The 16,882-nt window shown below is 42.4% G+C and overlaps 1 protein-coding gene and 2 non-coding genes across 3 annotated transcripts in view; 2 read left to right on the forward strand and 1 right to left on the reverse strand.

Annotated features, from left to right (window-relative positions):
* DNAJC5B (DnaJ heat shock protein family (Hsp40) member C5 beta) overlaps positions 1–11,206 on the forward strand; it is a 39,796-nt gene extending 28,590 nt beyond the window's left edge. The window contains exons 2-4 of the mRNA XM_069005980.1: positions 922–1,135; positions 5,362–5,536; positions 11,112–11,206. Coding sequence (XP_068862081.1) covers positions 922–1,135; positions 5,362–5,536; positions 11,112–11,206 — 484 coding nt within the window. The remainder of the gene's footprint in view (positions 1–921; positions 1,136–5,361; positions 5,537–11,111) is intronic.
* Positions 11,207–16,166: 4,960 nt separating this feature from the next.
* TRNAY-GUA (transfer RNA tyrosine (anticodon GUA)) lies at positions 16,167–16,258 on the reverse strand. The gene is given in 2 exon segments: positions 16,167–16,202; positions 16,222–16,258. It is a non-coding gene; the product is annotated as a tRNA-Tyr (tRNA).
* Positions 16,259–16,484: 226 nt separating this feature from the next.
* TRNAR-ACG (transfer RNA arginine (anticodon ACG)) lies at positions 16,485–16,557 on the forward strand. Its single transcript has one exon. It is a non-coding gene; the product is annotated as a tRNA-Arg (tRNA).
* Positions 16,558–16,882: the final 325 nt, after the last annotated feature.

Below are 16,882 nucleotides of genomic sequence, written 5' to 3' on the forward strand. Positions count from 1 at the left end.
GAGGCACTGAAACAGCTTGCTCAGGAAAGTTGTGGATGCCCCATCCCTGGAAGTCTTCAAGGACAAGCTAGATGGGGCTTTGAGCAAACTGGTCTAGTGAAAGTTGTCTGTTCCTGTGGTGAGGGGGCCAGACCTAGATTTAAGGTTCCTTCCAACCCTAACCATTCCATGATCCTATGAAAATAACCATTCTATGATCCTATGACAATCCCCTTTCACTTCTTTAAGGATTGTCTCAGAAGTGCAGCAGTGGGGAATTAGGCCCAAAGACAGGGACTGAAAAACTATGATTAACTCATTATGCTTTCCCACCTTGTGCTTCAAAAAGATGCTTCCCTTCTACTGCAACTCCTAACTGTGTTCTCAATCATCACTGTCTGGGCTTCTGCAAACACAGACACTGTTTACAACATTTTAATATAGCTACTATTGATAGGCAATTGAACACAGAATTTCCTTTGCTATAAAGAAAATAATGTTGCCTGGGTAAGCACTGTGATCATCATGTTTCTAAACAACCTTTAAAAAATCTTTATCTTTGCTAAAACCTGCTAAATGATGCAAATGAGCTGGCAATCATAATGCAACAAATGCCTGTGATTTATTATCATGTTGCAATCTGTGCTTTCATCATATATCACTGTCTACTTTAACACAGTAGCTGACTAGGTATCAATACACAAAGTTCATTCTCAGTGTAATAGGCACACCTCTTCCACGAAAACTTTCATGTTTGGTTCCTTTGTGTCACTTTTCTTCCACTGAGTACATCAGAGCTGGAAAAAAGAAGGCTGAACACACAGTTCAGAATTATTATAACTCTATGAAAATATTTTTTGTAATGTTAAGTGTCGGTATACATGCACACATACAGATGACTTACCTTCCGTCTATTTTTTTTGTTTGTGTCTCATGTTTAAGAAAATTGGCTCTGAAATATCATCCTGACAAGAATCCAGACAATCCAGAGGCCGCAGAAAAATTTAAAGAGATCAACAATGCTCATGCAACCCTGACTGATCTGTCAAAGCGAAACATATATGACAAGTATGGATCATTAGGGCTCTATGTGGCAGAACAGTTTGGTGAGGAAAATGTTAACACCTACTTCATGCTCTCAAGCTGGTGGGCAAAGGTAAGTTGTTACTTTCTTTTGGAAATCAAATGTTACAATGCACGCTGACAATTACATACACAAGGAAACCCCTGAAAAACATGATCTCTCCACAGGCTTAAGAAATAGTAGGATCTGACTCTAAACTAAAAACTTAATAAAACAATATTATCTGGAAAATCGACAGTGGCAGAATGTAACGTAAGTTCAGACTAGCACTAATATAGAAAGTTTTCTCTTTTTTTTAACCTGGTATATAGTCATAAAACATGTTTTGTAATACTTTCAGACATTAATTAGATTTGAATCTAGTGCTCCAGGTTAATTTTGACTTTCTTTTCTGTAATGACTAAATAAAAATGACTCATTATTCAAAAACAAGATGTCCCATTTTATGTGACAACCAATTAATAAATTATTACCGTATAAATTTAGCTGTCCTTTTTGCTATATATAGCCCACAACATAAGTAAGCAATAATAATACATAACACTGTGTTTATGGCATTATATATGTGCACTGGTGATGGAGTGAGAGAAAGGAACTTGAAGAAAAGGTTAGAAGAGTGGAGTGGAGGAAGAGAGTAGGAAAGGAAGAGAATGATACATCAAAACTCTGCATATTGCTCAAGGAAAAACACATAATGGGCTGTTCTAGTCATGAAGGAAGGAGTTGGGTTCATTTGTTCCCTTATCACATTGGCGTCCTCTGATGTTTGCATATATCAAATTCCAGTGTTTCTGCAAATACAGAAATGCTACAGATATGCAACAAACAGAATCGCAAATGTGCAAAATCCATGCAGTCCCCACCTGTTTCCAGCCACAGAAGCACAGGAAAGCACTCTGCTGGGCCATGCTGGAATACATAGGAAGATGATCTGTACTGTTTGAAGCAAGTACTCCATGACAGTTTTTATCTGAGGACTGTGGAACACATATTTCTCTGTACAGCAAGGAACAGGCCCGTGCTGCATTGCCCCACATTCCCCTTTTAAGCTGGGAAGTCACTTGGGCACTTTGGGGGTCTGAGAAACCATAATTTGTCTTCTGAAACAGGATGAGGCAGAAGCTCCTCAAATGCAGCACAGTGCATGAAACCAATGAATAAAATACTGGTGTTTAAATTAAACTTGCAAAGCTGCTGCCCCTCAGAGGCTGGTTGGAAGCTGCCTGCTTGCAGCTGCTGTAGCTGACTCCTGCTGCAGGCCGGACACCCCGCCAAAGCTGCTGTCATCTCCTGATGGATCATTCCCCCTTGTCTTTGCTGTCCACCCTCTCCTTCTGCCTCTTTGCCACAGTTAGGTGCCCTTAGCACTGAGAGGGCAACAGTGTTGACTCCTTTAACAGTTTTGACAAAAAAGATTTTCTTCACTATTTCTTTTTTTTTTTTTTAGCTTTTATTTTTCTTTTACTTGGTGATCTTTAATGGAGATTTTATGTAGTATAAAATCCTCTAGGGTCATAAAATCAGGTACAGAAATAACAACTGTGGCTTTGACTTATAAAGAGAGCAGTGGGGGGTACAGAAAGAAGCTAATATGTCCCTAACAACTAAAGGAGAAATGTGAGGATTGCTTCAAGCAAGCTGTATCCCAGAGGTGAGACAAGATATGCTGAGAGCAAAGTAATCATTGCTTCCTGGTTTTCAAGAATTTTGTAAAAAAATCCAAAATATGTATATAGACTCATTTGAGGATTATCACAGGTGGTCTCTCTATCTCTCCCGCAACCCACAATCTTGCCACCTCCAAAGTATAAAGAGGCCACCAAGTGGGGTTCTTTTGCAAGCTGAGCTCACTATTTCTCATTTCTTTTTAATTCATGCACAAATGTGGGGTCAGTTTGAAATTTTTGTATTGGTCATCATAATACTATTTGAGTCTGAGGAATCAGCTACAGATGATGTCTGGACTCCTGATTTCCTCCATTCTGGTGGAGGAGAGTAGGGACCACAGCCTTCGCTTATTATCTTTCTCATTGACTGCAAACATTCCTCTTCCCAGCACATTCATCTTGAGGAAATCTGACAGTTGCCAGGAGTTTTGAGTTTTATCATTAGCAGTAAGGAAACTCAAACGAAAGGAGAAATGCAAAATGAAAATTACTGTTCTTTTTCATAGTGCCAGACTTTTCAGCAGGCATATTAAACTGAGAACATAGAGACATGGGTAATGGGAGCTCAAACTGCTTCTCCACTGGCAGGCATAGAGGTTGTTTGTTTAACTGTTTTAGCAAAAAACCAATTCAACCTCTACCATGAAGACAGTTTATTGATGATACCAACAGATTTTTGATTTACCAGCTATGATAATATAAGCACAGGAAATGTTGAAACATTAAAGGTATCATGAATAAACTCAATGTGTTTTCCCCTCTATATACTTTTATTCTGTCTTTTTTTTCATTCTATATGTTGCGGTGATTTATTCTCCCTTATGGCATAAATGATAAGCAGTCAGATAACTTACTTTAGGGATTATGGCACCGTTTCGGGTGTCTGTTAGAAAGAAACCATTTTAAGACAAAAAGTCAGAGTCCTTCTTTTCATTTAAAACCACCTTGCTCACTCTGGATACAATCTTATATTAATATTAGGCATATAAATAGTCTTATTACCTTCAGAGATGCTCCACTCTGCCCCCACTAACATTAGCTCATAATATTATTTGCATAGCTCCGTTGTCTAAGTTTGACAGTATCCTGACATTTGTGCTTACTTTCTTCCTCAGCAGCATGTTGTCTTATGAATATAACAAATAGTTAGTAAAGGGCAGACTGTATAACTATAATGCTAAAGCCTAGCTGTACCTCCAATCTGTATGTACCTGGTGGCCAAAAAGCTGTGCTGCTTTTACCTACACATTCAGAGAATCATAGAATGGTTTGGTTTGGAAGGGACCTTAAAGATCATCCAGTTCCAACCCTCCTGCCATGTGCAGTGAGACCTCCCATTAGATCAGAGATTGATTCAACCTGGTCTTGAACACCTCCAGCGATGGGGTACCCACAAGTTCTCAGGACAACCTGTTTCAGTGCCTCACCACCATCACAATGAAGAATTTGTTCATAATATCTAATCTAAATCTACCCTCTTTCCATTTATTTCTACATATTAGCTTTGATTTGCTTTCCAGGAATGTCACTGGTTTTCCTTTGCTCTTATACCACTACGTCCATGAAGACATGTCCATGGAGCTTTCTTCTGTGTCACAAACATCTCCATGCAGTCCTGGAACTACTTTGGGTCAGGAGGCAGGTTGCTGCACGTCCCCATGGAGCACAGACTGGCAATGCCAGCCTAATTTCTCCCCTCCTAAAGGTCCCATTGCTGTGATGCAGCACACACTTGAACGTCTGCGAAGCTGTGCTGTGAACCCAGGCACTGACTTAGTCTGAGGGAAGAAAGCTCTGTAAATTTAAATTTTCTCGCTCTTGACTCTGACTGAGATCTCTGGTCTTGGCCCTAGGCAATTGTGTTGGCTCTCCTGAAGCCTCTATGCTTTATGCCATGAGGACAAGAGTAAGCAAAGGTGGGAACTTCTTGCTACCTGAGTCCCCACATCAAGAAACTGTAGTCCAAGGACTATAATTTAGGAGATGTCACCTGCATGGTCCTGCACAGGCTAATGGGGAGAGAGGGAGACACCCACATTAGGCAATTCAAATACTTTTATGGCTGAATCTCCCTCTGGAAGGGCTTTTAACTTCTCTTTGACTGTGTGGGGAGTCCTCAGGGACTACAGTCCTAAACTGGATGCCTTAGTTCAGTACCCAAAGTTATATGGGATCCATCTGGGTCTTTGCTTCTTTTTCTCCCAGCTTTGTTATTGACAAGAGTTTGCCAGTAAATAAATGTTTGCAAAAATGATCTTGGGCAAATGAGTCATTTTAAAGACGGAAATGAGTCATTTTAAGGTGGGTGGGGTTTTGCATACTGCCTGGAGGGTTTTTCTGAGGGCCATCAGCCAAACAACAGACTTTAATACGTTGAGCATGTGGGGGCCTGTTGGTTGGTGTCTTCTTTGTGGATGTGGTCCTTAGTGACAAATAGGAGCTTGTGGGTGAGGAGGGTTTTGGAAGATCTGGCCCTTGTTCAGGCACTGGTACAGCAGGTGGACTCCTCTGAGTGCCAAGCACTTAGGAACCAGAGTTCCTCTGACAATCTTCCTTCAGCTGTAAGAGACAGCCACAAGTTTGAGGAAGGTCACTGCTGACAGGATTTTCGTCCCGCTGTGTTTAACCCAGGGCCTGTTTGCAGTGTGTGGTTTGCTGACGGGCTGCTACCTCTGCTGCTGCCTCTGCTGCTGCTTCAACTGCTGCTGTGGAAAGTGCAAACCGAAGGCACCCGAGGGGGAGCAGCAGGAGTTTTGTGTGTCTCCAGAAGATTTGGAAGAGCAAATTAAGAACGACATGGAAAGAGGTGTGTATTGTAGGGGCTTACTGCGTGGCAAAGCTGTTCAAAACAATCTTTAAAGCCTGTAGTCCAGATGTTCTGCTCACAATGCTGAGGCTGCTTCCAGACTTCAGTGGAGATGTGCCAATTCACTCTAGCTAAGACCACAGCCCAGTGAACTTCCCAAGTTATGTATAAATGCAAAACCAAACTTATGGCACTTACAACTAAATACCTCCTGAATCGCTTATGAGACACTTAAACAATAAAAGTCTTAGGGCTTATTTTAAGAGGCAATGTTCACCCTGTAGTCCCCATGTCCATGTTCCTTCATTTCCTAGATCCTGTACTCATACATTAGGCTCTACTGGACTGGTGTTTGTCATGTCTGATTTGCCTGAATAAGCTGTCATTCAGACTTGACTTCTGTAAAATTTATCCCTGCTTGTGGTGGATATTGTATCCATTCAAGAAAAGGCTTCAAGAAAAGACGAAAAGTTTCCAACAGTAAGGTTGTGCAGTAACCCAAGAGAGTAAGCTCTCATGGGAGCTACCATGGTCCTGTCCCTCTCCCATCCAGCCCCCAAGCTGCTCACTCTCTTCTGCACTGGCAGCAGCAATAATGCTACCTTACCTAGGCTTTGGATAAAATCCAGGTGTAAACTAATCCTCTCAAAAATGTGTGTAGTTCCTGGCCCATTTAATTCCCTGGTGTGCTTCATGGTGAAGTAGGCCAAGTGCTAACTTAGGGACAAGAGGATCAGGGAACTTAGGAGCCAGGAACATGGGCCTGTGGCAGCACAATGACCTTCGCAGCAGGTCACCCCCTTTCTTTGGCTTTGCTGCATTCCCCCAGCTGCACATTCAGGTTTTGGCTATGCCAAGGGAGGATGGTGGTGATTTCGTCATTTGGCACTAGTGTGGGATACATGCTTTGAACAAAGAGCTCTGTCCTAATCTGCTCGAAGGTTTTGTGTTCATATGCAGGGGAAGTAGAAACATCTCAAACTGGATCAATATGTACAGGGTGAGAGATGCAATGACCCTTGCTCCAGCAATAAGAACCCAAGGTACCAGGGAAAGACTGAGGACACTTTTCAGTTGCAAATTTAGATAAACTATGATTAAGATTATGGTTTTTTATGAGGAAGGACCCAAGAAGTCAGTTCACTCTTTTTCTCTTCCATTGTTATGGAAGATCTTATACTGTTATATTCTTATGTTTATTATGCTTAAAATAGCACTGCCAGATTGCAAATGTCATGTTCCTTTAGCAGTAAGAAATTTTTCCCCACCAACTTTTCACACACATTTACCCTTCCATAAATATGTAACAAAACACTTGTAGCAGTTGAAACAAATGCTATTTTTATAACTGTTATGCCAACGTGTTGGTGGCGTTTTTAAATTGATTTTGCCTAGAGGCATATCAAGGTAAACACAGCTTAAAAATTGATCATACTTAATCAGTCTCTGCAAAGGCAATAAATACTATTAGTGAAAACTTTATAACCACAATGCCTTATTTGAGACAAATCTAAAAAATTCTATCACATTATGCACCTGAAAAGTGCAAATCTAAAATGGGTCTTACTCTTCATGAGTCTATGATACCAAAGCCAAGTCTGAAGTAGACGGATGGAACTTGGAAGAATCAGAATGTTTAATACCTGCCTGATTTGCTTTTTTTATTTTTAATTTGGCTTATTTTAAATTTTAATTCTCCCTTAAAATCCAGCACAAAATTCCCCAGTAGCAGAAAAAGAATTGAACCCTTCTTCTGGCACAGGTACCCGAAGGTATTGGTATTCTTTAATTTTAGGCCCCCTTGACATCCCTTTACTCCCACCGAGTCCCACTGAGACCAATTTTTAAAAATAATTTTAAATGTTTAGCAAAGTACCAATCTGAAAAATTAACATAATGTGGAATTTCATGTTTTAAGTATTTGGAAAACAATATTAATTATATAGGTAGGGTCTGAAGAAAACTAGATCTTTATACGTTTCCTACTCTCCTCTTCAGTCTTGTTATATTTTCCTTCTAATCAAAACCAGCAAGCCTCAGTAAAGCAGAATTCACTTTATTTTAAAAGAGAGCAATGTATAAGAAATAAAAATAAAAGCTTTATAACAAAGGGTAACATGAGCATCTTTTCTGCAGCTGAAAGGAAAACAGACAATACAGTTAGAAAAAAAAAAAAAAAAAGAGTGACAACCAGATCAAAGTGAGTTTCCTCCCTTCCTTCTTCCCTTGTCACCCCAACTTCAGGCATGCTGGCCAGAAAGACACAGCTGACTTTTAGAATAGCAAAAATTGTGCATTTTTTAATGTTGGGCCATAGAAATTAATACTCATGCCTTCCTTTAGGTAAATAATAGAAATGCTCCTGTATGTAATTCAGAAACAAACTGTAATCACTTGTGCAGCAGATTTCATTTTGGAAGAGGAGATTCTATTAGGATCCAAATTCTTTGCTTGCCCTCTGTGCACAGACTGAGCATTCTAGCCAGTAATTAATTTCTTTGCTTCCTGCTATCCCCAGTATCTACATTATTGCTAACCAGAACTTTTTGGTGAGGTCAAAAAGTAGATTTTCGTGCTAAGGCCACTTTTCTGAGGAACGCAACATCAATAAAGCATCACAATTCCTGATGCTAAAAACCTCTGAGAGTGAGTCCTTAGCAGCTGTGCTCAGTGGGAGTTGCCTGGTGCTGGCTGTACTGCTCAAAAGAGTTCAGATTAAGACTTCAACTATCAAACTGACACAACCATAGTAATTTTTCAGTTCCTCACACTTCTCATTAACAAAATTAAGGTTTTACACAGTCGATTTCATTCCTCAAACTAATGTACCATAAAACATAATTATTAGTGAAAAAGAAAGAGGTGGGAGGCCAAAGATTCAGTGATCCATTCCCTAAAATGTAAGAGCAAAGTTAGTTGTCCCTGAAACCAACACAATTATGCCAAAGGCTGCAATTCTGTTGAAATGCTATTTCTCTAGAAAGAGAGAATTTCTAGGGGGATTTATATTCCTCTAGAAGGTTTTAGTCAAATAAATTTGACTAGTTCTAGTGCTCAGCTACTTCCATGTCTCCCTTGACAGCATCGTTTTACAGCATGTACTTCCAGGGGTAACATGACCGTAAGAACTAAAGGGAATTTGGGGTTTGCAAGCCCTGGCACATACTTAGCTTACAAGGATTTCTCCTCACAACTATTGATTTGTACCAGAAGGCTCTGACCTAATGCAGAGCAGAAGACTAAGAATTAAACATTGTGTTTAATTATTTAAACATATTTAATAATGTTATTACATTTTAAACATGACATTTTTTTTAGTGTTCCAGATCAAGCGTGACATTAGAAAGGTGCTAAATAAGGTAATCTGTGGTATTGTGCCATGATGTTATGGGTAACCTGTCAAAATACACTGGCAGAGGGAAGTATCACTCGCTTGTCTGCAGCACAGACACGTGCAACACTTCATCACTTTCCCACACACATGGGGCAGGTTGACAGATTTTGCTTCCACTGAAGTTGATGGCAAAATTTTTGTTAACTTTTGTGTTCCCGGAGGAGGTGGCATTGGAATTTGGATTGCCTTTGTACCTCAGGCTGTAATGATGCACTCAAAGCAGTTTGGCAGGTCTGCTCCCTCCTGTTCGGTTATCATCGTAAGAACAAAGCAAGGCATTTCTAGACCAACTTTTATTTTACAGAAAGTGAATTCTGGGAGAGAAAAAAAAAGAATAAAAGAACCTGAGTAGCAAAATACTTTCCCAACTCAGAAGCAATAAGTTTTTATCACTTCATTGTCTCCTCCACACTCCATATGATACAAATGTAGGCGAACAGTGAGCAGGAGCTATCTATAGAAAGCAGTTTAAACTGTGAATTCTGCCTCACCTCCATTCTGCAGCTTGCCATTAGCAGACTATATTTGTACAGTTTATTATGCCATGGGTCCTTGTTCTGCTAAAAAACCCTATCATAAATCTTAGAAGGGTGCAAGCAGCAAAATGTTTGGTGAGGGTGCCAGCTACGAGCTGTCTGCAGATCAGCTGGAGGCAATGCGACAGATTTGCAGTGGGTCCTGTTCTCCTATTGCACACCTGGGTATCACAGCAAAAAGAAATGCTAATCTCTGCCCTCCATCAACAATCTTCCAGCAAATGAACAACTTGGAGGCAGCAGTGGGTGGGAGAGAATGCTGCTCAGAAATCTAGAAAACACACAGCAACTTAAAAATGGATTGGAACTGCCAAACTAATATGAGCCTGAGCTGAGCTCAAAGCATTAATTACTCATATACTTTTAGAAGTTATGAAACACGTCTGTCTTTGACCTTGTGTCTAAATATGGAGTTGCCCATACAGAGAAGTTGCTTGGCATTTAATCATTCTTGCTTTTCACCTTGACAGAGTAAAAGTTGTTCTACCCCCATTGAGTGGAAGCCGTATGGCATGCAATTAGATTGCTGCTCTGGGTTAAGTTACTCCTGTACATTACATCTTTTGCCCATGATTCATCCCATCAACTGTCACGTAAACAGGAGGAAATGTCAGATGAGATTTTTTTCCTGAACATTTGGTCACTTGGCAAAAAAAGTAAAAATTTGTATTCAGTTACTGTGAAGGCTGTGGTAGTATCAAGACAGACATAGTCCAGAGTTTTCATATGAAACACTTCACTAAGATGGCTGAACTTGTAAAAGTCAATTTCTGAGACTTGACTACTTCCCTCTGTCCAAAAAACTTGAGGGTTGGAAACAGGCCCAGGAGAAGGGCAACCAAACATTGTTCTTTATCAGATGGAACACAGTAGCCATCAAGGAACTCTGTAAAGACTTCACTTCTACTTTCCTCCACTCTACAACAAATGCATTTTTTATAGCTATATTGGAAAAGCAAACACAAAATTGCATGGAGTGGGAAAGTACACAGCAATAAGGATTTATATAGTGATAATATGAAGTTTTGGTAGTTCCAAATTCATTAAAATACTAATTCCTAGAGTCCTATTGCATATACATTACATAAGAACTCAAGTTTAATTTAACATTTTTATTTAACTAGCTGGCTTTCAGGATATATGTGATTCCTCTCCTCTCAAGTGTATTACTATTACTGCTCATGCATTTTTTCCTTTTAACTCTCCTCTTTCTTTACTGTTAACTCTGCTTTTTTCAAGACTCATTTCTGTCCCATTCTCACAAACACCCTCAAGGTTAGTGCTTGCTGACTCACAACAGTGCTCATTATATTCAGCCATTTGTAGGAACAAGCACTTGCTATTAGAACAGGCAGGAACCTTTAGCCTGCAAGATCTGCAAAGCACCAGGCACAACAAATGTTCAGCTTAACAGCAGCAGCAATAGCCACCCAGAAATCTGCCATTATATGAAAAAAAGGAGTAAGAGCATTTGTAGACTCCGTGTGGGCAGTGCCACCTTGTTGGTACCCACACAGCTGTCTGTGAAACCAGATTAAGTTGCAACCAGAACAGCAAATGAAATGTTGTGGTGCTAACAAGAAATCTGACTTTGGTAGCAAGTGAAGGGTTCTTAAAGTAATTTTTGTCATCCTCTCCAATTTAGATGGAGAAACTCCTATAATGCTTCAGCCAGCTAACGTAACTGAGAAGACACAACTGATTGGGGACAGCCATCGGAGCTATCGCACGGAGTCCTAGAGCAGGCGAGCGACTGTTGGTGCTTCTCACTGAGTCTCACAGTGAGAAAAAGCATGTGATGAGTTCTGAAGCCTGTGTTCATAGTTGTCTTTAAGCTAATCAAGAGTAACCTGAGAGCAATTTCCTACCAATGCAGAATCTCCCTCTATGCTACTTCCAATAGGTTGATACCTGCACTGTGTATGGAGATACCCAGGGCCTGTACACAGCATGCTGGTCTCTCACAGCTTCAAATTGTCTTTCTCTCTAATAATATTCCCTTTGGTATAGTTGGTCTCCTCCCTGCCCTCAGCTGTAGTTTCACCTCCCAGACACAGTCTTGAGTCCCTTTATGGACACACTGGCTCTGCCTCTCCCTACCCCAAGACCAGTCCTTGCATGCAGCAGTTTTGCTGGATGTGAAACATTCCTGTGAGGGAGCCTCAGAAGTGCTCTTTAGCAGGTCTCAGGGAGAAAGTTGGTGGCAAGACAGCTAAGGCTCTCCTTCCCAGAGAAGAAGTGCTCTTTGGAGGGCAGCTAGTGGCTTGCTGGGACCCAGCTCTGGCAATTATAAATTATAAATCCTGAGCCAAGACAAAGTGCTAGGAGATTTTTCTGATGGTTGTTACTGTGCAGGTCACTCCAAATCCAGGAGCCTCATCCAGAAGTACACATAGTCTCTGTGTCTTCCCCTGCAAAAGCTGCAAACCAAAGCTACTGCCCATAAGACAGTGGGCAAAGGCCATGGGGAGTGGAAATCTGATTCTGGGCTGTGCCAGAGCCTCTCTCCTCTTCCCACAGGCCTGTGGCAAAGCTCCTCCTTTTGGTTCCCAGCCAACAGCTTTCTGCCAGCTGGCTTATTCCACCATGCCCTTGGCTTCTAGCCCTACTGCCCTGCTGGCACTGGGCTGGGAGCCATCACACCAGCACAGGCACTGGGGCTGTGGGAGCAGCAAGGACTTGGCAGGGAAGGCAAGCAGCAAAGGAGTGACTGTCCTCACCAGCTCATTGGGGTAAGACTGAATCCTCCCCTCTGTGCCAGGCACAGGGGCTTTAAGAGCACATGGCATGATTTTAAATAAAGAGGTAGGAATGAGGTGTATGTTCAGGTGTACCACTGTACAAATCAGTGGAGATATATATGGGTATGGCTAAAGGAAGCATGAAGAACTTAGGCCACTAAGTTGTAAGAGCTAAAGGAATACCTCTTAGATCTTAAACTTAGCACTTCACTGATTTGACAGTTGTTTAAGCCTGAGGCAGCTGAATTTCTCCTTATTGATCATTTTACATCAATCATTGTCAGTTCTGTGTATTTGCTATTTTGGCATGCTGTGGTCTAAAGGGGGTCACAATGTTCCACTAAACTATACAGACTGGTGAATGTATAACTAGCCAAAAGTGTTACTCCCTTACTTAAAACTGGATCCCGCTGTTGTGAAACATTATTACCTTCCTTCTATTCTCACCTTTGACATCAAATGTCATTCAGTGGCAGCTAAATGTATGGGAAAAGAATGTGTTTTATAGAACCAGCTGTAACTCCAGAGTCAAGGTATACTATTTGCAATGTTTCTTTAAAAGTCCCATAACACAAGGGTATTTTAAAGACCATTACTTCCTGTTCAGGTTATACATCTGTTCTCTGGGTGTAGGCACTGGGGACAGCGAACACTCACATTTGCAGTCAGAAATCACCCTGGCTTTCTGCTTCAGAAAAGAGGGAAGATTCTGGCATGGCCGGAGATGGGCACAGGCACTCGCTTCCCTCCTACCCACGGGCTCCTCTTTGTCCTCAGTTGCAATGATTTTGGAAACCACTCATATGTACATAACTCCAGACTGCCATTCTGCCTGCCCAGTGAGGATGTGCCCATCCAACCTGGTGGTCCCAGGAGAGGGGATTGGTGACACCATCCTGCCACTGAGGAGACATGGCCCCAGAGGCACGTCTTTCCAGTGGTAGCTGAGTGGTAGCCTCACATCATCCCACCGGGGGGATGGATCAGGCAGCACTGGGGTGCTGTGAGATGGGCAGAGCACAGAGAGTGGGTATGTGCTGAGGACACCAGCACACACACTCCTCTTTTGGCTTTCTTCCCTATTCCCCTTTTCAAGGTGTTTCCTCTAGCATAGGATGTTATCCCCAAATGAAGGAGTAGGGAGAGCACATACTACATGATAAATCTGCAGGTGAACTGATTTCCTAAGTTTCACTGTCTGGTAGAGAAATTTAGTGTGAAAATGTCCAAATGTTACCTAGTGACTATTTCCAGCAGGGAGCTGAAAGAGGCACTGGGAGAAAAGTCTGGTGTAAAGCTACATGTTATACATGGAATCCTTTCCCATGTGAAATCCATCCTCCTGTTCCAATGGAAGTCACTACGAATTGCACCCTTGGTTTCAACAACAGTTACAGAGCAAGCCTAAAGCCAGGAAGGAAAAATTAAATCCCATATTAGCAAAAGCAACTGGGGAATTTTTTCACATGCAACACCTCTGATGGGTGTAGAGGGCCAGAGCCAAAGTTCACCAAAATCAAGGAAATTATCTCCATGGGCTTGAGATGTACCGCAAGTCATGTGGTTCTTATTTACACTTTCTAAATGAGAGCTTTTTCTTGGGAAAGATTTATGACTCGATCTCACAGTGTGAAGCAAAGACAGACAAGCTGCTTCATGTTTGCAAATCGCTTTTACAGACACAGGGTTCGATACAGAAGAGCCACAACGCATTATCTCAGTTAGCAAAAAGCCTCAGAACAAACCAGGGACCAAGCCTCTGAGGGGGTTGTCCAGGACTCGCAGCTTAAACATCTGAGTGTCTGAACTCATGGTTTAATTTCAAAATGGAAACTTAGTTTTTAGAGTACCAGAGCATTTGTGCCTCTCACTGATGTGAAGATCAGGTATTCTGAGGACATGGGGAGAAAGGATGAACAGGGATTTCAGGACTTAGCTCTTCAATGTGATTTTACTCCTTTGTTTGCTTTTCAGAAAAGTTCCTAGCATGAACGTATGCTAACGTGATCTGGTTTTGTGTACCGTTCAATTGCACACCCAGAAATCTTCTCAAAATGTACAGATTCACAGGTTTTTTCTCTGTTTTGCTAATTTATTTATATGTAAACTACCATGTATTCCAATCTACCTTGGCTGTACACCATTCTGACTAATAAAGGTTGTATGTATGAACTGTAGCACTCCCTTTACCTTGCCACACTATCAACAACTTCATTCCGGTAACAGCTAGAGAAGCTGTTGAGACAGCTGTCCAAAGTTATGGCTTTGCACCCTGGCAAGTGTAAAATGGCAACTCAGGGTTTCCCCAAAGAGGAACTGGCTCTTGGATTGCAGCAGGTGTGCCTGCCCATGCAAAGCAGCCAGAGCTATAGCCGCACATTGCAAGTCCTTTAAACGCTTGTAAAAAAGATCATCAGTGTGATGAAGTGATGTAATGCAGTGGTTTTACTGGAATCACCTATATATAGAACAATTTCCCCCAGCAAAAGGTGTGTGCAGAGAGTGGAACCATGATGCTGCTGACGACAACAGCAGACATCCTGAGACATCCAGCACCTCACTCTGGGGTTTTGCATCTGTCCAAGAGCCAGCGCAGAGTGCCACATAATCTGGGCGTGCTACCAGACAGGAATATTTCTCACTAGGATGGTATCTAGTCTCTGTGACCACAAAAGCCCAAGCATTCAAAAAATGGACAAGGGGCAGCTGTTTATGCTAGATGTATTCTCAAAGATCTATTCCTTTGTGTGCTTAGATATTAACACATACACAGATTCACTCAAAACACCAAACAGAAGAGGCAGCATAGACAATTCAGATGTACTACCATTTAACTAGTTATTTAGGTAGTTTGTGCACTTTTCTCCCCACAACAAGTTTGTGGGATAAGCCACTCTGCTTAATACAAAATACTTCAAACACAATTGTATGTCACTTAATTTCACTGCCTACCTTCTATCAGAATGAATACCAATATTATTTCAGTCAAAAAGAATTATATCTCTACCTCTTTTTAGAATAAAATCATTAAAGAGAAATGAAGAAGCATGCAAAACCGAGCCCAGTTAAAATTATTGATTTATTTTTCTATGTTATAATTTCCTGTAGAAAAAAAAATATTTAGTGTGCTGTTATGAACCAGGGAGAAAGACTACAGATGACAGTAGCCCACTTCCTTCCCTCCACAAACTAAAGTCGGCTCAGTCAGCAGATCTGGCTTCTCCTTTCACTTTGAGAGATGAATGGGTACAGAGTTTTATTCAAGAGGACTCAGTTCTTTGTGCCAGTTTCACCCATCCCAGGGTTGGGAAGGCAGTAAGATGGGACAACTGCATGGTAGCTGACACCTATAGTAGATAGACACTGGTAAAGACATGCAATTTTCCACTAAGGGAGACAGTCAGTACATGCTAATCTTAGAATGAGTTGGGTAGGAAGGGACCTTAAATACCATTGAGTTCCTAGCCCCGGCCATGGGCAGGGATGCGCCCTGTCCAGCCTGGACTTGACCACTTCAGTTGGCTGGATAGGAAAATGTATTCCTTTTGTGGCAGTATGTATAGTAAAATCAGTGTCTAGACATTTGGGAGAGAGGAGAGGAGACCTGGAAAAATGACCCTCAGAATTTCAAAATCCTAATTAACTGCGATGAGACAAAGGGATCTCAGCAGGTATCCTCCTGCACTGACTTGCTTTGTGAGGGTTTGTGGCACGTTGGAGTATGAACACGCATAATGTTTTCCTTTAGAAATTCAGACGGTGTTGGCAGTCCTGCATTAGGCACAGCATTCCCTGCTGCCGCAGTAACAGCCGCTCCTGAGAGCCAGCGAGACACAGCACAGTCTCGGTTTGCGAAGCGGCGAGAACTCTGCGAGAAAAGCGACCGTATCTGCAAAAGGTTGAAGAGAAATTGTTAAAAGCAGTTTGCATACCAGGGGGAGAAAAAAAATTTCAACGTCTCCTTCGAGCCGGAATCGAACCAGCGACCTAAGGATTCCCGTGGGGCGTTGACCGCTACAGTCCTCCGCTCTACCAGCTGAGCTATCGAAGGGACCTGCCGCTCCCGCCGCCGCCGCGCAACAACACCGCACCGGCTCGCCTCGCGCATGCGCAGCACGCACCCCATGCGGGCGGGCCTTACCGCCGGTCGCGGGGCAGGGCGGGAGCGCCGGGAGCGCCCCCTGCCGGCGGGGCGGGACGGGGCCCGGGCCGTGCGCGGCGGGACGGGGCCCTCGTTCTCGGGTACAGAGGAGAGCGGGACAAAGAGCCGGCGTGCGGGGCCAGTGGCGCAATGGATAACGCGTCTGACTACGGATCAGAAGATTGTAGGTTCGACTCCTGCCTGGCTCGTGCTTGTTTTTCACGTTTTCCGTTCTCGGCCCGGGTCACGCGTTGAGGGGGATGGTTTTCCATCTGATCTCACCTCGTGGCTTTTTTTCCTCTTCTCTTTCCCATCTGGTCTCATCATCCTGACTTCGTCAGGAACTGTAGTGACAAGACAAAGAGTCACAGGTACAAAATGAGAGGGGAAATTTAGGTTAGAGATTCTGAAGAAATTCTTTGCTGTGAGGCTGGTGAGACACTGCTACAGGTTTCCCAGGGAGGTTGTGGGGGTCCCAAGCCTGACAGTGTTCAAAGCCAGGCTGCATCAGGCCTTGAGCAAGGCCTGATCAAG

The sequence above is a fragment of the Aphelocoma coerulescens genome, chromosome 2, assembly GCF_041296385.1.
Source record: "Aphelocoma coerulescens isolate FSJ_1873_10779 chromosome 2, UR_Acoe_1.0, whole genome shotgun sequence".
In the NCBI taxonomy this organism is placed as follows: domain Eukaryota; kingdom Metazoa; phylum Chordata; class Aves; order Passeriformes; family Corvidae; genus Aphelocoma; species Aphelocoma coerulescens.